Genomic DNA, 22,319 nt, shown 5'->3' on the forward strand with positions numbered 1-22,319 from the left:
GAGCACAAGTGTGAGAAAGAAAAGAACAGACCTATTTTTCTTCTGCCACTGGTCAAATATAGGCTGTGTATCAGACAACATGGAAGGAGGTAAGGACAGTCAGGGGAACCGAGAGCCAAGCAACACTACTCTGTCTCGATGACAGCTCAACTATTTTCTCGGAATGTCTCAGGTACACGTGGATGACATGGCAAAATATAGCTAGGATTTCTCTATCATGACAAAGTTCTCATTGATATTTTAATAAATCTTAATATCTTTAGTGAGAAGAGGGAACTTGGATGGACCTTCTAGATCACAGCAAAATGTACATACATCATGAAGAAAACGAATACATTTCATAAGAAATGTAATTTGAAAGAAATATCATTTTACACTTAAATATTAATGTCCTGAGGGCATATCTACTACTGCCCCTTACAGATAACATACCCTCCAGACCAGTGGTTCTCAACCTTGGCTGCATACTAGAATCCCTTGGTGCACCCAATGATAACAATGAATCCACCCACAGAGATCTAGATGTAACTGGCCTGGGATGGAACCTAGGCATTTTTCCTTATTATACTGTTAAGCCTCCTCAGGTGAATCTAATATGCAGCCAGGATTGAAAATTATTGCTTTTGATATACTTAGAACAAATGATGCTTCATTGTAGTACACCCCAAGGCATAAGAGAATGAAGGCAAATAGTGAGATGCTTTTGAAGTCTTTTATTTCATTTTAAATAACCAAATTCATTCACTTGTGCATTTCTTCAATGAGTCTTTACTGAGTATCAACTGTGTGCTAAGCACTGTTCCTTGATGCAGTGTTGAACACAACAGTAAGGTCTATGCTCTGAAGGGGCTTCTGGGATACATGGATGGATGGATGGATGGATGGATGGATGGATAGATAGATAAATGTTAGTGGGAAGCACTAAGGACATTAATTTTGTGTTCTACTCCAAGACATCTTTTATTTTTAAAACAAATTTCAAGCATTTATTTATTTGAGAGAAATGACAGAGATAGCGAGAGAGAATACAAGTGAAGAGGAGAAGGAGACACAGACTCTCTGCTGAGCAGAGAGACCCACATGGGGCTCAATCCCAGGAACCTGAGATCATGACCCAAGCCAAAAGCAGATCTTAACTGACTGAGCCACCCAGGTGCCCCGAGACATCTTTTTTTTTTTTTTTTTAAGATTTTATTTATTTACTCATGAGAGACACAGACCGCGCACGTGCAAGAGAGGCAGAGACACAGGCAGAGGGAGAAGCAGGCTCCATGCAGGGAACCTGACATGGGACTCGATCCTGGGTCTCCAGGATCACAACCTGGGCCGAAGGCAGTGCTAAACCGCTGAGCCACCCGGGCTGCCCTGGGACATCTTTTAATAGGAAAATAAAGTCCTTTCCCTTCCCCAGGCTCAAAATCTTTGAGCAAAACAATGCTTTAAAAAGATGTGTACCACCACTATTCTGGCTTCCATACCACTTTGGAAAGGTGCCTAAAACACTGTCATAAGAGAGCACAGAGCCCTCTCACTCACACAGAAGTGGACATAAGAAAAATTAACAAAATCTGGTTCAGTACTCGTTCTCTGGTTTTGTGGAGAAGGTAAGGAGTTTGGGGATGGTGATAGACTGCTCTGAGAATATGATGAGAGCCATGGTCCCTGTCTCCAAAATAAAGCACATATGTTTAAACATATGATTTTGCATACAAATTCGGGGTTTATGGATCCAGGTTAAGAATGTCTGGTATAATTACTAAAAAACGGACTTCCAGTAAGCTGTAATTTTCACAGTGTCTGTATTCTCTGATCCTTCACACAAACACAGATTCACTGAAAAGAGGAAAAATGGATCAGTTGAAAGGTTCAGCACAGAAGGCCTCGGAGGATATAAAACAGGAGTCTGTTTTACAGAGCTGGTAAAGCCAACCATATTCCAGAAATGACATTTTTAATGTCAAGGCAGGACAAGCGAGACAAAGTTGCAACACCCTCTTCTGTGTGGCTACAACAGAAAATGAATGAAAACAAACTGCCATGGGCACAACTCACCTGAAGAACTCTTCCAGACAAGAAGTTTTGTCTGCAGTAATTGTAACTTGCACGCATTCCTTCTTTCATACTTAGCTGCCACCCCTACATTTTGAAGAAAATAAAAGTGAACTTACTCTGTCGTTAGTGCCAATTCTAGTAATACATCTCAGTTATTATATACTTACCTTATATGCTCGTAGAAGGGCCAGATAGTCACTGTTTGCAAATGCAAATTCTAGCTTTTTCTGGTTAGCTTCCTCTTTTTTATCCCAGGGAGACACCTAAATGAGGAAAACCAGGTTTGAAGGGCACATTCATTTAACCTGAGGTTTCTTTCTTTTTTCTTCAAGATTTTAAGTAATCTCTATACCCAGTGTGGGGCTCGAACTTAACAACCCCGAGATCAAGAGTTGCATGCTCCACCAACTGAGCCAGCCAGGTGCCCCATGATTTTTGATAATAATGCCAAGACCATTCAATGGTGAAAGAATAGTCTTTTCAACAAATGGTACTGGGACAAATGAATCGTTATATGCAGAAGAATGAAGTGGACTCTTACTCATGCCAATTTGCAAAAATTAACTCAAATACACCAAAGACCATAATGTAAGAGCTAAAACTATAAAACTCTTCTGGGGCACCTGGGTGGCTCAGTCGGTTAAGTGTCTGACTTTTGATTTCAGCTCATGTCATGATCTCTGGGTTGTGAGATCAATCCCCATCTTGGGCTCTGTGCTGAGCCTGAAAGTCTGCTTAAGATTCTCCCTCTCCCTCTGCCCCACCAAATAAAAATAAAGCTATAAAACTTAGAAAACCACATAGGGATAAATGGGATAAATCTTCATAACTGGATCTGGCAATGGATTTTTTTTCTTTTTTTTTATTGAGGATTTTATTTACTTAGAGAGAGAGGGAAGGAGCATGTGCGCATGTACACACATGTTAGCAGGGGCAGTGGCAGGCAGAAGGAGAGGGAGAAGTAGACTCCCAGCTGAGCAGGGATTCCCATGAGGGTCTGAATTCCAGAACCCAGGAATCATGACCTGAGCTGAAGGCAGACAACCCAGAGAGCCTCCCAGGCACCCCGGGATTTTTTTTTTTTTCTTTTTTAGTGTAGTTGACACACGTTACATTAGTTTCAGGTATACAACACAGTGATTTGACAAGTCAATAATTTATACATTATGCCAATGCTCTCCACAAGTGTAGCTATCATCTGTCAATGGACAACACTATTACAATATGGTTAACTATACTCCTTCTGCTTGCCTTTTATTCCCATGACTTATTCATTCTATAACTGGAAGCCTGTATCTTCCACTCCCCTTCAGCCATTTTGGTAATGGATTCTTTTTATTTTATTTATTTATTTATTTTTTAGGATTCTAAACTACGACAATGGAAGGTCGAAGAACAAAAAAGGGGATAAACTGGACTTCATCAAAATTAAAAACTTTTGTGTTTCAAAGGAAATATCAAGAAAGTGAAAAAGGTAACCCACAGAATAGGAAAAAATATTTGCAGATCTTATTTCTCATAAGGGACCAGAATAAACAACTCTTACAAATCAATAATAAAAGGATGAATAACCCAATTTTAAAAATGGGCAAAGGATCTGAATTTCTTGAAAGAAGATACACAAATGGCAAATAAGCAAATGAAAAGATGTTTATTATCATTAGCCATTAGGGAAACACAAATCGAAACTACAAATTCACAACCCCTAAGATGATTATAATAAAAAAATCAGATAATAACAAGTGTTGGTGAAGATAGGGAGAAATTGCAATCCTAATAAAATCCTGGTAGAATGTAATGTGAGGCTACTCTGAAAAAAAACCTGGAAATTCCTCAGAAAGTTAAATAGAGAGTTAACATTTGATCCAATAATTTTATTCCTAGGTATATACTTAAGATAAATGAAAACCTACATCTACATAAAAATTTGTACATGAACATTCGTAGGCAAAGATGGGAACAATCCCAATGTCCATCCAGTGCTGAATGGATAAACAAAATGTGGTAGGAACGTCCATACAAAGGAATATTATTTGGCAAAGGAATGAAGTACCGATTATGCTATAACACAGATGCACCTTAAAAGCATTATGCTAAGTGAAGAAGCCGTCACCAAAGACCATATGTTATATTATTTCATTAATATGTAATGTATGGAAGAGGTAAATCTATGAAGACAGAGCAAATTGGTGGTTATCTAGGGCTGTGGTGGATGAGGGATTAGAGGGCGGAAGGGGTGTGACTGCTAAGGGGTTTCTTTTTTTAAAAAGATTTTATTTATTTGACAGAGAGAGAGAGAGAAAGCGCGCGCACAAGCAGGGAGAGCAGCAGAGGGAGAGGAAGAAGCAGATTCCCCGCTGAGCAGGGAGCCCGATGTGGGGCTTGATCCCAAGATCCTGGGATCAGGATCTGAGTCGAAGGCAGATGCTTAACCAACTGAGTCACCCAGGCACCCCTGCTAAGGGGTTTCTTTATGAGGTAATAAAAATGTTTTAGACTTGACAATGGCGAGGACCACATAAACTAAAAATTACTCAATGTACAATTTAAGTGGGCAAATTATATTTCAATAAAACTGTTTAAAAACAGTGGTCCACTTTTTGCTTGCCTTCATTTTCTGATTTTTCTTTAATGAGCAAGGATGTAGCAGATACAATAAAAAGCACATTTAGGTTATTTTGATAAGATGGATCTTTAGTTCTTAATCTTTATTTGAGGTATGAATTTGAGGATCAGACAAAAGTTATAGACATTGTGACCTAAGAATTCCCATATATCATCCTCACAAGAAAATGTGGGGGCGGAGGTCTCACATAACCCTGAAGCCCCCATGGTCCCCTTAGAGACCTATGGACTCCAGTTTAGATGAATGTTGTTTACTTACAAAAGGAGACTTAAAAGCCAAACTGGCAGCAATGGTGAGGGCAGGATCCAGACAGCGGAAGATAGACCCAAACAGCATCAGTTTGCCGATTCTCACATCCACGGGCAGAGAGGCCAAGTGATACCCTAGGGGGGTCAGCTTTTCATCTGGAGTTAATGCTCCTAAGTCTCGTAATCGTATTTTTGAGGCGCGGAGAGAGTCAGTGTGCGGCGGCTCAATGAGCCGAGAAAACACAGACTGGAGATTGTGAGTGCTAAACATCTCTAAAATTTTAATTCTACAAAAAGAAAACAAAATAATAATTTGGCCATTTTATTTCTGGAGAGATGACACAGAGGAGTAAGCTTCTTTCTTGAAAGAAAATAGTTGATAATTTCCCAGACATATATGCTTTCATAAGCCAGACAATCCTAGTTTAAATACATCTTTTTTTCTTTTTCTTTTTTTTGGTGGGGGGAGGCGGGCAGAGAGAGAAGGAGAGAGTGAATCCTAAGCAGACTCTGAGCTGAGTGCAGAGCCCGATGGAGGGTTTGATCTCCTCACCCCAAGATCTTGACTCTGAGCTGAAATCAAGAGTTGGACGCCCAACTGACTGACTGAGCCACTCAGGTGTCCCTGAGGTGTTTTTAAACCATATGTGCTATGTAATTACATTTTCCCCTCTCTCATCTTCCCTCATGGATCATTCAACTTCCAAAGCTTTCTTAAATCCCCTAGTTCCTCTCATTTGCACTGTTACTACCTTAGATCAAGGCATCTGCTCGCCCAACTTCTCAAGACCTGACTGTGGACACTTAAAAGCAGGGCCTAGGTCTTGTATCCTATGTATCTCTAGTGCTTAGCTCAACCCTGGCAAATGGAAGGCTTTCAAAACATACCCACTGGATAAAAAGAGAGCTATAACATCTTTGTACAAGGAACTTTTTTTGCTTTGGGCTATTATTTTATGAGCATACTCCCTCCAAGTAGTGAATGGGTCATAGGGCATGGATAGTGTGAGTTCTAACATCACACCACCTGCATTTTCAGAAAGGCTGAACCAAAGGTTCCCTGGCTTCAATAACACTGAGTTCCATCATTCGTTCATTAAACCCTATTTTATGATATTTGTTCTTGTTTGTCAGATAAATAATGGTGTTTTTCAAGTTGTTTCTGTTTAGCTGGCTCTGATAATGAGGCTGTAGATTTTCTACCTTTGATGATTTAATATTGGTGTTGCTCCTAGCAGAAATTTCTTGAGAAGTCAGATTACTTTCCTGAGTTACAAATGTACTCTTAAGTTCTATTTTAGGGCCATTTTTTGCAATGTAAGAGATCTTCCTGTGCAGACCATGAAAACGAATGGTAAAGGCAACACTGAAGAGCTCTTTCTTTGCAAATGAATGAGTTCATCCATGTTCACTCTTAGCAAAATGTCTTCTACTAAGAAAAAGAAAACACAGAACTTAGGGTGAGAAACATGAAGACCTTCCAGAAGCCAGAACACAAAGATCAAGATGTACCTCAGACACAGCTGTTCTAATGGCACTCTTTGTATTTCTGGTAGCTGCTGCTTTAAAAGCTGGTGATTGAAGTGATGACTGGTGAATAAGTGGAAGCAGACCCCAGAGGCAACACGGCCTGCTCGACCTTTTCTTTGCAGAGCATTGGCTTGAGAGACAAAAGTATCCTCTAGGCTCTCCATCCCTTTGCTGGCATCATATCTACAGAGAAAAAGAAAATGTAAAAAGGAGTTATTTTTTAAAAACATGGCTAAGACCCTACTTTGCATGGAGAGAATAGAAGAACTACCCTGCTTCCACAGAAGAACCCAGTGTCCTCTGTGTTCTGGGATAGTTTAGTCCCTGGTAGGAGCACACAGTGCTGATTTATGTGGTGTCAAATGTTGGTGGACTACATACAGTTCCTTTATGCAACCTTTATTTTTATTTTTATTTTTTGTATTTATTTTGACAAGTAAAAATCGTATATATTTAAGCTATACAATGTGATGTTTTGATATATGTGTACACCATGAAATGGTTACCATAATCAAACTAATTAACACATCCATCACCACCTATATCACCTCTTTTTCATTCAAGCACATGTAAAGCATATGAAAGAAAGGAAAAATAATTACTTTCAAGATAAAAACCTTAAACTTTGCATCTCTATTTGACTTTAAGACTATGGTCCTGGTATAGAATCACTCATATATACTCACATAGTTTTCATAAAACATTTTTTCAAATGGCAATCCATGCAGCTCAGTAGCATTAATAATTAACACGTCACTCTAAGTAAGCCATCTTTAGCCCTTCTCTTACATTGCCAAAAGAGAATACCTCTTTTCTTTCATTTTCCCAGAATCGATGACATAGACAACATCGTCGATGGTTATGGATGTCTCAGCAATGTTGGTGGAAATTATAATCTTAGTAACACCCACAGGGGGTTTTACAAACACAGCCTGCTGCTCTTCACTGGATAAAGATGAATGAAGTGGGTGAACCACACATCTGAAAGGAAATAAAAAGCACATTTAGTGTTCTAGCACAAAAGGCTGAAATTGGATTAATGATGGGTGAATTTCTACTAAAATTAACAACAGGACTCCAAGCATCAGCAGCTTCTCTATAACCTGCCCTCAGGGTCCAGCTCTTCCAAATGGGAAGGTTCCTTCTGAGCCTTACAAAACATTTACTCAGTTCTATGAATTAAAAATCTTGCACTGACTGGGGAAAAACTGGAGTGTAACTTAGTAGTAAATAATCAAGAGGACTAGATAGTTGATATTCTATAAATGAACAAGCCTAGAGCACATTAACCAGTAGAGAATTATTTTTCCTCTATCTTTAAATCCAGAGAACAAGAGGCAGAGACAGTCATGTATGCTAAGAAACTTAATTCTTGTATTTCTAGGGAGTGTTCATTTCTTCAGTATTTAATATGAAAACTTAGATTGAAAGTTTGATATGAAAACACATGTCTTGCTACTGGAAAAGAAACTGTTACAAATAACTTTCTCAAATGGCAGCATTTCTTTGTTGTTACTTACACTGGCTTCTCCCATCCCCTGTACATGGCAACTGAAATTATATGCAATTTTGCTGAGTCACTACGCTAAGTAAAGAGAAATATTTTTATTTAATGGAATGGGAATGACTGATTCCCTGGAACAAATAGGTTTGTCTGCTTCCAGCTGGCATAACCAAACGTATTCTTGAGGAGTGACACCAGGGTCTAAAGAGGGTGATGGCTGTCAGAGACTGTTCTGGTTATTCATCTTTGCATATAACTGCAACAGACAATTAAGGATAGGGAAAGCAATTAACTTACCGATGACTGCGTCTGTTGTTGAAAAGAGAATTAGATTGTAGCTGTTCATATAGCATTTTGATTTCTGCTAGTCCCGGTAAAAATACGAGTATAGCACCTGGGTACATAAAAAGAATCAATGTGATAGATGCAAAAAAAAGAAAAACTAATATGGACTACAGAGCTATTTTAAATTTTAAAAATGTAATAAACTGAGATTTTTTTCACTGTCAGTTTCTGTTGTAAAGTCCCCAAGGATTTAATGGATAACAGTATTTTTCATACATTTTCTGACTTAGCTCCAAAATGAATGGGGCATAATTATCTTTCTACAAGAGGAAAAACTTAAGTGTAGAAAAATATAATACCTTAAGTTATACAACAATCATTAGCAAAACTCTTTAAACATATTTCTTCAGTGCACTGAATAATTGTGGAATATTTCAGTGCCAAGAGGGGGCACTCAACAAGAGTCACCTTCTTTTGTGCTTTATTCAGAGAGGAGATTGATGCCCCTCCTTTAATCCCACAAATATTTATTGGGTGCCTATGTCAGCCCTGTGCTAGATACAACGGCATATAAATATTTTATTTTATTTTATTTTTTTATGATAGTCACACAGAGAGAGAGAAAGAGGCAGAGACACAGGCAGAGGGAGAAGCAGGCTCCATGCACCGGGAGCCCAATGTGGGATTCGATCCCGGCTCTCCAGGATTGCGCCCTGGGCCAAAGGCAGGCGCCAAACCGCTGCGCCACCCAGGGATCCCTACAACGGCATATAAACCAAAGATCTGCCCACAAGGAACTCAGGACCTATTCTTTATCACCATTATTCTCCCCACTAAGTAAATAGGGAAACTAATGCTTTTATACTATAAAGTGTTGAAACCAATCCTCAAAGATACCTTTTGCACCCTTCAGAGTTCCATTTTTGTAATAATTTAGTTTCCTTATTTACTTAGTGGGGATTTTTTTTAAAAGACATTATGAATTTATTTGAGACAGAGAAAGAGAGAATGAACAGGAGGGACAGAGGGAGAGGGAGAGAGAATTTCAAGCAGACTCCGTGCTGAGCACAGAGCCTGATGTGGAACTGTATGTCACAACCCTTGCATCACAACCTGAGCCAAAACCAAGTCAGTTGCTTAACTGACTGTGCCACCGAGACACTCCATAAATAAATGAACTTAAAAAGAGTGGTAAAATAATCTATATGGATGGGGAAATTTTTTTGGTCTATATTTCTCTGTGCCTCCTGATCTGTTCTGCCCTCACAGCTTGGTGACCTGTATTTAAGATAACTTTTTTTAATAAAGTAAGCTCTACATCCAATATGGAGCTTGAACTCACAACCCCAATGTCAAAAGTCACATGCTCTGCCAACTGAACCAGCCAGGCGTCCCTGTATCAGGGTTATCATTAACATCCACAAACATATCAGAGTCCCCAGAGTCCCCTCACTACAGTTACTCTGCTGTGAATTCAGGTAACTTTCTAACAGTTCTTTTTGTCTGCTATGCCTGATGTTTTTCAACAATCATCTTTTCCTTTGGAATGAACAAGACATTCAGCCCAGTGATAACGCATTAGCCAACACCAACTATTTGCCAAAAGATAACAAATAAGGCACTTTAATCCTTTCATGTGGCTCATGATGGTAACAAATAAGGCACTTCAATCCTTTCATGTGGTAATAATTACCATAATAATTACTAAATTATTAAATTTATTATTAAAGTCTAAGCAGAGGAGGGCAGCCATTCCCACTTTCTAAAGCACTGTGTACAGTGAGCACATGACGTAACTGTTTGATCAACTTATGGTCACCCAACAATGGCTGCATCTATTCATGCACATGACCAATTTTTACTCTGTACCTAAATATTCCAGATGTAATCCCAGAGTCTGAATAACACAGTGGTGTATGATAAATCCTTATTCTTAAGGAGTTTACATTCTATTGAAGGAAACTGTCAGCAAGCAGACCTATAATTCTGGATATAATGAAGTGCTAGAATGAAAATGAAGATCATTTTTGGATATCATAATAGCTTAAGGAGTAGAGGGCGGTGGGAAAACAAGGTGGTCAGAGAAGACTTCTCTGAAGAGAAGATATCTGACAGAAACCTGAATGATGGGAAGGATTCAGTTATGAGGAGACTTGGGAGATAAGGGGCTGCAAATGAGGTTAAGAAGGCCACTGGGATAGGAAGTCAGTGAGTAAGGGGAAAGTAGTGATTGCTCTGGGTCATACTAGTAGTAGTAGCAACAGTGATCATAGCAATAATGACGATGTATGTTATGATTATAATGTTACCATTAGAGATGGTATTTACTGGGCATTAACTATATGTCTGGTACTGTGCTAAGTGCTTTACATATGGTCTCTTTTTTTCTTTTTCTTTTTTTTTTTTTTTTTTAAAGATTTTATTATTAAGCAATCTCTATGCCCAACATGGGGCTTGAACTCACAACCCAGAGATCAAGAATCACATGCTCTGCTGACTGAGCCAGCCAGGTACCCCCTACATATGGTTTCTCTTAATCTTAAAAATAGCTGAATGTCAGAGGAATTATGACTGTCTTCATTTCACAAATAAGGAAACTGAGGCAGAGCAAGGATAAAGACTTTATCCAAGGCTACACAGTTCCCAAATAGCAGAGCTGGAAGTTTATCAGACTCCAAAGCCTGTTCTCTTAACCCCCTGCCCTGTGACCTCCATATGCAGAGTCTTCATGGGATTCAACACTCATTACCAGATTCTCATTTAGCCTGGGACTGAGGGTTTAATATATGGAGTACCCAGATCTTCTTTTTAGCTTTCCTCCTTTTGGACTTTGTATTGTTAATATCTTTTTGCTCAGTGGGAACAAGAGAATGGCAAGCAAAAAGGAGTCGGTGAACCTCAAAAAGTAAAAGGTAAAATTTCCTCCTGAAAAGCCTCATAAGCAATTTTACACACAACTAGGTGTGAAAAAGTGAGGGTGGGAGCAAGGGATCCAGGAAGGGAGGTCGGCCCCACAGTACCCACTGTCTCAGTAAGCGAGCTGCCTTCTTTTTTGCCATGTTACACACAAATGAAGACAACAAGTGGTTACCTGGAGGGTAGGAGTGCTTTCCATCTACAATCCACTCTAACAAGGCCTCTATTAATTCGAGATTAACCTTTTCAAAATCCATGATGGACATTGTTTTGATGACTGATTTGCTAACTCCTGAAAGAAAGGTAAAAATCAGAAGGATAATTATCCTTGTTAAAGCAATGATGCCTGTGAACTAGGTGAATCTCTTCATTTAATAACACAGATGTTCACATTTACTCACCGAAATGAATTGTTTTCTTTCAGTCTCTCAGAAAATACGTTCTTACTAGGAGCACTTTTTGCTTGAACAATGACTTAAAGAATAGGCACCTGACCCTGCTGAAAAGGACCAGATTGGCGACTTTTTCCTTTCTTCCTTCCTCTCTTTTATCTATCACTCATTTATTGACAATTTAAATCTTAGAAACAAAATTCAAGTCAAATACAGTTTAGAAACCCTTTCCAGATTCATCAAGTCATGAGTCAGATCAGATAGAAGTCCAGGTAACAGTGATTCAAGGAATAAAAGGACAAAGACCACAGCTTTCACCAACATCCTCACGACAGTGACTCTTCACCTTTAAGTTCCTTTGAGAAAATGGCAAAAGTTCTGGATCTTCCCTGAAAAATACATATGATTTTAATGGCTTCACCATGAACCCCTGAAATCTAGTCATAGACTTTTAGGTAAGGGTCTCCAGTCTCCTCCTAATTTATCTAGGACTAGTGAAAGACAGAGTTCTTTGGGTTGTACTTTAAGCCTGAGCTCTTTTAAAAATAAATAGCTTATTCCTGGGGAGACTAACTCTCCAAAGACCACTGGCCTTTCTTTTTGGGTCTTCTTAATAGCCTATCACCCTAAATATAGTCTAACTGGAACAAAATAGTTGCAGGTGATATTAAGGAAGGGAAGCTTCCTATATTATGCTGAAAAGTTTGAAGAGTGGCAAAAGCAGTTTCTAAACAATGTTGTTCTGGCAGTATGAATCTGATACTGGTCAAACATGAAAGAAAGGAAGATACAAGCTACATAAATATGGATGTGTCTAGGTGTGGAAGGCAGAGAAGGAATAATTTTTATATGTCAAGATTCCAAAAAGCAAACTTTACAAAAAGGAGAAAGAATTAGCTAACAGAAAAAAAGAGAAGTGAAAATAATTTTTAAAAAATTTTAGTTTGACAGTTTTTGCTAAACAATCATATACTTAAAAGGACTGATTATGATTATTTAACTAGAAAAGTTTTAAAAATTGAGCTCAGAAACATGTAATTTTCTGAAAAGTCAGGGAGCCTTGACATCAACTAGACCTGGTCTTTTGTTATACGGAAAGGGAGAAGCTAAGCGGTCAGCCCACTATCACGCAGAGCCAGGTTTCTTGACCCCAAATCTTCCATCCTCTTCCTTCAGAAAGGAGTTCTCAGAAGTGCTTTTTGAACTTGGTAAACTGTGTACTTGAAATTAGAAAGGTCTGGCTAATCCAGTCATAATTTTTATTTATTTACTTTTAAAAGATTTTATTTATTTATTTTAGAGAGAGAGAGAGAGCGTGAATGGGAGGAGGGGCAGAGGGAGAATCTCAAGCAGACTCCACGCTGACCATGGAGCCCTTTGTGAACCTCTAGCTCACAACCCTGAGATCATTACCTGAGCTGAAATCAAAAGCTGGATGCTTAACCCACTGAACCACCTAGTCATCCCATCCAGTCATAATTGTTAAAGAAAATTCTGAAATTTCAAAGGAGAAATCAAGGGGGTTTTCCTGTAACAGAATTTAATAGAATAAACAAATGGGAATTATCAGCTGGTATGACGTATTGAAAGAACACAAACTTTTTGACTCAGACATATTCGGATTAGAATTACAAATGTGCACTGACTAGCTGGGCCTTGTGTTGGGAATTTGTATTATCTCATTTAATTCCCTAAACAACACCATTTTATGGTTAGGGAAACTGAGGTACAGAGAGGAAAGAAGGATCAACACTGTTTCTGTGGTTTTCTTTTCTTTCTTTTTTTAAGATTTTATTTATGTATTCATGAGAGACACAGAGAGAGTGGCCAAGACATAGGCAGAGAGAGAAGCAGGCTCCATGCAGGGAGGCTGACATGGAACTTGATCCCGGGTCTCCAGGACCACACACTGGGCTGAAGACAGCGCTAAACTGCTGAGCCACCTGGGCTGCCCTGGCCCAAACTCTTAAAAGAAAAATACAGGCTGGGGAGTTTTTTTCAGATTAAAAGAAACGAAAAACACATAACAATGAATGCAATATGTAATTGTGGACTGGATTCTGAACCAGAAAAAAATAGAAGTAAAGAATATTTTTTTAGATAATTGGCAAAGTTAGAATATTGGATATGGATTAAATAATAGTATTATATCAGTTAAATATCTTCATTTTGATTATATCCTGTGCTTATGCTTTTAAGAAATATAATTAAAGGGGCAGCCCGGGTGGCTCAGCGGTTTAGTGCCACCTTCAGTCCAGGTCCTGATCCTGGAGACCAGGGATTGAGTCCCATGTCGGGCTCCCTGCCTGGAGCCTGATTCTCCCTCTGCCTGTGTCTCTGCCTCTCTCTCTCTCTGTGTCTCTCATGAATAAATAAATAAAATCTTAAAAAAAAAAAGAAAAGAAATATAATTAAAATATTAGGAATTAAGGGACATCATATCTGCAACTTATTCAAAAGGTTCATGAAAGAAATATATACATGCACACAGAGCAAATGATAAAGCAAATGAAACAAAATATTAATAATTGGTGAACTGGGGGTAAAGGATATAGGAGAGTTCATTGTATAGTCCTGCCCACTTTAATTTTGAATTTACAATCGTATCAAAATAAGAAGTCATAAAATACTCAAGAATATATTTATATTTCACTATCCCGTTTTCCTATAATACATCTTCTATAATCACAAAAAAAGCCTACTGGTAACTATAGTAACAATTATACCTAAAACGTGTTGGAATTGCTACTTTTCTAAGTTTAAAGTTGTTCTGATGAATTATGACAATATATATGAAACAAGAGCTACGTTTTTCTTCCTCTGGATCACCTGGGGGTGGGGAGGAACTGGTTGCCTTTCAGCATAACTGTAATATTCCCCCAGGGAACGCATTACCTTTATAGCGGGCCAGGAGCTGCTTAAAATCTAACTGTTGATCTGGCACTGCATCTTTGACAGAGTCCTGGTGCTGGAGGTGAAGAGAGAGCCTCAGGTCTTCTTCTACTTCTTCAAATGCGGTTCTGCTGCGCCTTGCTTTTAGCTTCTCCTTTGTCATCTGCTTCATGGAGCGCATATATGGGCTTCCGTCTTGTAACACATACCTGAGGAAGGAAGACAAAGGAATGGTTCTGTGTGTACCTGAGTCTGATGGTGAGAAATGAAAATTTTCACCTATTTATATGCTCATTCACCAGAATGCTACTCTGTTTCTGCCCAATTCATGTGCTACTCTTCCACCAGTCTGCTAGCTGTGCCCTATTTCTGATAGGGAACACACTGGAATGCTTTTGGTTCTGTTTCAAGATAATTCTGGAGGCAGTGAGTCTGAGTTTGAAAGTGAGAGAATAAAAAAAAAAAAAAGAAAGAGAATAAAGACAGGTAAACTAGTTGAAAGATTAATTTCCCCAGAGATTCACATTCAATAGAAATGGGATGGGGCCCAGAGAATAACAATTTTAATAAGCTCCCTGTGTATGCTTATTGCACACCAAAGTTTGAGAGCCACTGTTTCTGGGTTTTTAGCTTGAGAATACTGCATGATTAAATCAATAGAGAATTAGGAGTGGGGCTTATTAGAAAGGGAAGGAGCAGGGAGGAGAAAAATTCTGAATTGAATTCAGGTGCCAGATATCAAGGAGCTCAGAGGTCAGGAACAAGGATAATGATCTGGGAATTCTTGGCACAGAGGTAACATTTGAAATCACATGAGTCTAACAGAGGTATGAAAAAGTTTAACAGTGAGAAGAAGTAGTGCAAGGATAAAACCATGGGGAATCTTCAAGGTCAAAGAATGGGAAGAGAAATCAGGGCTTTCAAAGGAGAGAAATATATTTGTATCCAATGGAAATGACCTTCTCTATCCAGTACTGAAATTACAGACATCTTAACACTATACTGCAAGCTCCCTGAGACTTGTAGAATGATAATAGCTAACATTTATAAAGCATTTGCTATGCACCAAGCACAGTTCTAGACACTGGCAGCTATTACCTCCAAGAATTAATAAATAAATCCTCATAACAACCCTGTGAAGCAGCTATTAGTAATATGATCACTCTACCTATGATGAAACTGAGTCACAGAGAGATTAAACTACTTATCAATGTTACAGTTAGTAAGTAGAAGGATTTTTAAAAATCATTTATTTATTTTACATAATCTCTACACCCAACATGCTTGAACTCACAACCCTAAGATCAAGAGTTGCATGTTCCTCCAAGTAAGCCAGCTAGGTGCCCCTACTAAGTATAGGGATTTAAATACTGGCAGTCTATCTGCAGAATTGGTTTTTTTTTTTTTCTTATTAAATTGTCCATGTATTTTGTCCTTCATCATTTTTTAAATAGATTCTGTTCTTCAGAGCAGTTTTAGGATCACAGCAATATCGAGCAGAAGTTAGAGAGATTTCTCAATACCCCCTGTTCCCCACATATGCATAGTCTCCCTCATTATCAATATCCCCCACCAGAGTGGTGTAATTGTTATAACTGATGAACCTACAAGGTACATCATGATCACCCAAAGCCTATAGTTTACATTAGGGTTCCAGTCAGTACTAACAATATACAATATTGTCTGTGAATTGCAAATATTGTATAATATTTGCTGAAAAGGGAAAATAAAATACTCAAACAGAGAATTAGAAGAAAAACTAACATATCTATTAAAATGCTGGCCCAGTGAAGTAAAATAATAATTGTGTTCAAAGTCTTTCACCAAACCTTCGTTAATGTCTTCCTTACCTTGTCACAGCAATTGCATCTTCCAGAAAAAATTGATCAACAGGAAATGTACGACCTAGAAGAACAAAAAAATAAACGAGAAAAGCCTCAGTTTCAACTATCTTGAAATAAATAGTTTGTATATGTAAAAATAACTTGTATGTGTAAAATTCTCTTAAAACAAAGCTTGGCACAATAAGGGGCTGTTTGTTCTGTGGTCTTAAAAATATCAAAAAAGAAAGAAAGAAAGCTTTTGATGATAAAACTAATTAGAAAGGATAGATTCCAGCTCATAAAAAACTCCAGGAGTGCATAGGTGAAGAGATGCTCATTTGGTAATAAGACTTTTTTTTAACCTCTTTTTTTAAAACCAGTTACACTTTTCCCACCCTCCCCCTTTCCTCCCTCTAACCAACAACTAGAAGAAATAATATCATTATCCTCAAAATTATCCCCAAATTTGGGACACCTGGGTGGCTCAGCAGTTGAGTGCCTGCCTTCGGCCCAGGGCATGATCTTGGAGTCCTGGGATTGGGTCCCACATCAGGCTGCATGTAGCCTGCTGCTTCTTCTTTTTTTTTTTTTTTGTAGTCTGCTTCTCTATCTGCCTATGTCTCTGCCTCTCTGAACAAATAAATAAAATCTTAAAAAAAAAAAAAAATGGGGGGATCCCTGGGTGGTGCAGCGGTTTGGCGCCTGCCTTTGGCCCAGGGCGCGATCCTGGAGACCCGGGATCGAATCCCACGTCGGGCTCCCGGTGCATGGAGCCTGCTTCTCCCTCTGCCTGTGTCTCTCTGCCTCTCTCTCTCTCTCTCTCTCTGTGACTATCATGAATAAATAAATAAAATCTTTAAAAAAAAAAAAAATGGGACGCCTGGGTGACTCAGCAGTTGAGCATCTGCCTTCAGTTCAGGGCATGATCCCGGGATCTGGGATCGAGTCCCGCATCGAGCTCCTTGCAGGGAGCCTGCTTCTCCCTCTGCCTATGTCTCTACCTGTCTCTTTCTGTGTCTTACATGAATAAATAAATTTTAAAAATCTTAAAAAAAAGTTATCCCCAAATTCTTCCTTTGGCAATCAACTGCAAAAGGATAAAGCAAAGCCCATAGTGATAAATCAATCCCACAATGAGACTGAAACACCAAAAGACACAGACTATTCAATTTTACTTTCTCTCAGAGTAGGCCAACATCCAGAAAGTTAGCAGATTCTAGCAATGAATCAACATGCTATACAGATACAACTTCCCTCTTTGTGACATTTTACCATTATTAGCTTACATTTTGATGTTAAACACAATGGAATCCTAGAAATCCTATTAGCCTAGACTTTTTAAAAAAGCACATATAAGGCAGCCCCGACGGCACAGCGGTTTAGTGCCGCCTGCAGCTCGGAGTGTGATGCTGGGGGCCCAGGATGGAGTCCTGCGTCGGGCTCCTTGCATGGAGCCTGCTTCTCCCTCTGCCTGTGTCTCTGCCTCTCTCTCTCTCTCTGTCTCTCATGAATAAATAAATAAAATCTTTAAAAAAATAAATAAATAAAAAGCACATATAAAACTGAAATCTCTTAGCAAATGGATATGTTACTTCTTTGTTAATTTTGTTATTTGGTCATAATTTTGTTATAAGTGAATCACTCTTCTAGAAAATAAGTATTAATACCTGTTATTTTATATCTCAAATGAACTTCAAAAATAATTATACTTGCTTATTAGAACAGTGCATATTTAAGGATGCATTTTAATCACCTGGTATAGTAATAACTGGGCAGGAACTGAAATATTCTGAAAAGAGTTCAGCATTTAAAGTTGCGCTCATTAGAATAACTTGAAGATTTGGTCTCTGCAACACAATGTCCTTCAAAACTAGTAGCAAGAAGTCACTAAAGGAAATAAAAGAAACACCTAAAGATCAAACAAATTCAATACATAAAAATGAATTAAATTCATTCAAAAATGAATTTTGGTGAATTTTAAGCATGGAATGTGTAAGATCTATGTGAAAAAAACTACAAATCTCACAGAAAGATGTGTCATGATCCTAGATGTGAACTTAAAATTATAAAGATACCCCCTGCAATAAACTAAAATCCGTGTAGTACCAATCAAAATACCAATAGGATCTATCATTGCCTTTGATAATTCTACTTCTTGATATCTACATGTACATAATGAAGAATATACAAGGATTTTCATGATTGCATTGTTTATAATAGTATAACAATGGAAACTACTTAAATATCCATCAACCAAGAAGTCATTAACTACAGTAAAATCACCCATTCTGTGGAATAACATGAGGCAGATAAAAGGAATAAGGTAGAGCTTTGATACTGATATGAAAACATCTCTAAGACATAGTGAAAAAAACCCAAGTTGTAGAATAATATGCGCCATAGAAAAGCAATATCCTTGCCTCAGCATCCCCTTTGTACTCTATTCTCAATAGAACAGACCAACAATTCTATTCAATGTAAATCTTACTCTGCCACTCTTCTCACAATCCTCTGATGACTTATTAAAGTCCTCACTAACAAGTTAGGTCCTACATGACATGATCTGCATCACCACCGCTCATCTCCTGTTGCTCTTCCCTTATTCACTCACTCTACCCACACTGTACTCCTTGCTGTCCTTAAGGAGTACCTCAGGTACTTTGCACATGTTATTAATCTGCCTGGAATAGGCTTCTCCTGGACATTCACAGGTAGCTCCCTCACTTCCTTCAAGTCTTTTTTTTTTTTTTTTTTTTTTTTACTTCCTTCAAGTCTTTACTCAAAGATACATTTTCAGCCAGGCCTTCTCTTCTCTGGCTACTCTGTTTAAAAATTCAAATGCTCCCCTTCTCTGCATTTCATATCACCCTTAGCAGTTACCCTTTCTTAGCAGTTAACATATTCTACTTATTTATCTTTCTTATTGTTGAGCTCATCCATTAGAATATAAGCTTTATTAGGACAAGGATTTTGGTCTACTTTGTTCACTACTAAAAGTAATCTAGAACAATGTCTGGAGAATAGTAAGTGCCCAATAAATATTCTTTGACTTACTAATTGAGCCTATCATTTGTGTAAGACAAAAAAGGCCAGAAAATAAAAGTACCCAATCCTAACAAAGTAAACATACATGTCAATGTATAGAAGGACATATCATCAGTCTGATGCCCATAGTTATCTCTGGGGAGAGACTGGTGAGGACTTCCATTTTATCTGTACTGCCTGAAGAAAAAGAAAAATTAAAAAAATATGTATAGTAGGCCCCAGCCCAATGTGGAGCTCAAACTCTCAACCTCAAGACCAAGAGTCTCATGTTCTATTAACTGAGCCAGCAGGTGCCCCCTGTATTGCTTTTTCAATGACAGTATATTATTGTACTATTTAGTTTTCTTTAATTTCATGAGCTAATGTAATTGCATTAATGATTTTTTTTCTTTTTTAGGGAAAAGGAAATAATGTGTCAATAGGAAATGCTTAAATAATTTATAGTATATCCATGCTTTAAAATCTCCTTATGCAATTATTAACTTCAAAGATAGCTCATGCTATTATGTTAACTATTACATCAAAAGGAGTATAGAAAACTCCAATAGTGTTTGTAGAGACACATTATCTCTCTCTACCACATCTCTCCCCTAACTCCTAATACATCCCCAGAAGAAAACAGACCAAAACTGTAACAGGAAACTATTATATAGGGTACAGAAACTATTCTTGATATTTCTTTGATACTTTCTAAATATTTAGAAAAATCAAACTTGGTTAACTCTATGACCAGGAAATTCATTTAAAATTTTAAACTAACACAACTGTAACTTTTGTATATTCAACCTTCAATTTTGTCTATATTTTTACCTAGATTTTACTCTCATTTTTTCTCCTTTTCTATCTGAGCTAGCAAGTATTCCCTTGCTTTTTCTTTTTCTTTTAATCTGTATACTGCTTTCCCATAGATTGGTATGTCTGGATCTCCCTTCTACAGTAACTTATCTTTATTCAGATGTTAAAATATTTTGAATTTTTAACTGTTGATATTCCACATTAAGTTTTATGAAATCTTTTACTTTTGAGAACATGATTACCCCTAGAAACCAGATCCAGAACTATGCTTCAGTTTCTCTGGGTATGTGGAAATATAAATATTATGAAATCCAAAGCCATTCTTTATACTTAAAGTTACACTGGATATAATTTCCCCTAAAGTTTTAAATGTATTTTTATAATACAATCATTTAAATATTATTAATCTGGTTGAATGTTATATTTGATTTCCTCCTCCAACTTATTTAATGAAAAAATTTTCTTCTTTCAAATGTTCACTTGAACATTTACCTGCAAAATGAAATGACTTACCATTTGTTTTTTCCCTCCTGTTTTCTGGAGTCTCTACAAAAAGATTATTTGCCCCTTAAAGATTCCCAGTGTTTTCTGTATTACCAGAGTATAAATGACTCTATAGAGTCATTTAAAAGTTTACTATTGTTGGGACCCATGGGTGGCTCAGTGCTTGAGCATCTGCCTTTGGCTCAGGTTGTGAACCTGGGGTCCTGGGATCAAGTCCTGCATCAGGCTTCCTGAGGGGAGCCTGCTTCTCCCTCTGCCTATGTCTCTGCCTCCCTCTTTATTTTGATCTATTCTTTTTTTTTTTTAAGATTTTATTTATTTATTCATGAGAGACACAGAGAGAGAGAGAGAGGCAGAGACATAGACAGAGGGAGAAGCAGGCTGCATGCAGGAAGCCCAATGTGGGACTCGATCCCGGGACTGTGGGATCAGGCCCTGAGCCAAAGGCAGACGCTCAACCACTGAGCCACCCAGGTGTCCCTATTTTGATGTATTCTTTAAGTCTGCTTTTCTTTAGTGTCTAATTACTTCATATTTCTTGTTTACTAGCATATCAATGTATTTATTTCTTTGAACAAATAGTCTTCTAGTCATGTCTTCTCTATTCAGTTTGCAAAAATTTTTTATCATTCATGTTTCTTTTTTAAATTTTGCTATTAGCTATTTTCTGCTTCTCTGTCAGTCTGACAACTTTACTTAGACTTTGCTTCTTCTCTAGATATTTATAATAGGATAGTCCTTTTGGGGAAGTCTCAAAATTTTATGGTCTTTTTTTCTCCCCTACTAGTTTTTTTGTTGTTATCGAACATGATCCACATGACAAACTATGGTTGATATCATCTATTAGCCCTTCCTTTTAAAATATTGAAGATTTTGAGTTTATGTCCCAACCCCTTAATGACTTCTAATTCCATTAAAATAAAATCTAAGGGGTGCTTGGGTGGCTCAGTCAGTTAAGCGTCTGCCTTTGGCTCAGGTCATGATCCTGGGGTCCTGTGATGGGGCCCTGCTTCGGGTCTGCTTCTCCCTCTGCAGTACTGCCCCCCTCATGCTCTTCTACTTTCAACTCTCTCAAAAAAAATAAATAAATAAATAAAAATTTTTAAAGATTTTATTTATTTATTCATGAGACACATAGAGAGAGAGAGACGCAGAGACACAGGTAGAGGGAGAAGCAAGTTCCATGCAAGGAGTCCAATGTGGGACTCAAACCCAGGAATCCGGGATCGTGCCCTGAGCCAGACAGGTGCTCAACTGCTGAGCCACTCAGGCTTCCCAAAATAAAGAAAATCTTAAAAAAAAAAAAATCTAAATGCTTTATTGTCCATGGTATACGAGGTCCTCGAAGATCTGGCTCCTGCCTCTTCTACCCACTACTTTTCCCCTCATATACTACACCCAGCTCTGCACAGGCCTTCCTCCAGCTTCTGGGCTCATGACACCCTTTCCCACCAGAGCCTGCAAATGTTAGCCTTGCCCCCAGCTGTCACATGGGATGCCTTCTCATACTTCCATTTTTAATTTAAATGTCATCTCGAGAGAGATCAGCTCTGACCATCTCGTGAATCTCTCCTCCCAAAAGAGAGCATCCTGTTTATTCCTTCATGGCACTTACTCCAATTTGTAACTATTTATTTATTTGTTCATTATTTCTTTTTCCTTCCAGACCATGAGATAAAGGAGAATCACATATGCTTATTCACTCTA

At 38.0% G+C, this 22,319-nt stretch overlaps 1 protein-coding gene across 7 annotated transcripts in view; it reads right to left on the reverse strand.

Moving 5' to 3' along the window:
• Window positions 1–22,319, reverse strand: part of DHX57 (DExH-box helicase 57) — a 63,561-nt gene that overhangs the window by 16,511 nt on the left and 24,731 nt on the right. For all 7 annotated transcript variants that reach the window (XR_007402990.1, XM_025454117.3, XM_025454119.3 and 4 more), the window contains 10 exons: window positions 18,022–18,155; window positions 16,296–16,350; window positions 14,449–14,654; window positions 11,337–11,453; window positions 8,258–8,354; window positions 7,264–7,437; window positions 6,439–6,639; window positions 4,937–5,213; window positions 2,220–2,315; window positions 2,053–2,136 (listed from right to left, as the gene is read on the reverse strand). Coding sequence is in view for 6 of the 7 variants with exons in the window: in XM_025454117.3 (XP_025309902.1) it covers window positions 2,053–2,136; window positions 2,220–2,315; window positions 4,937–5,213; window positions 6,439–6,639; window positions 7,264–7,437; window positions 8,258–8,354; window positions 11,337–11,453; window positions 14,449–14,654; window positions 16,296–16,350; window positions 18,022–18,155 (1,441 nt within the window). In the remaining variant the exon portion in view is untranslated. The remainder of the gene's footprint in view (window positions 1–2,052; window positions 2,137–2,219; window positions 2,316–4,936; window positions 5,214–6,438; window positions 6,640–7,263; window positions 7,438–8,257; window positions 8,355–11,336; window positions 11,454–14,448; window positions 14,655–16,295; window positions 16,351–18,021; window positions 18,156–22,319) is intronic.

This window comes from Canis lupus, chromosome 17 (assembly GCF_003254725.2).
Source record: "Canis lupus dingo isolate Sandy chromosome 17, ASM325472v2, whole genome shotgun sequence".
NCBI classification, from domain to species: domain Eukaryota; kingdom Metazoa; phylum Chordata; class Mammalia; order Carnivora; family Canidae; genus Canis; species Canis lupus.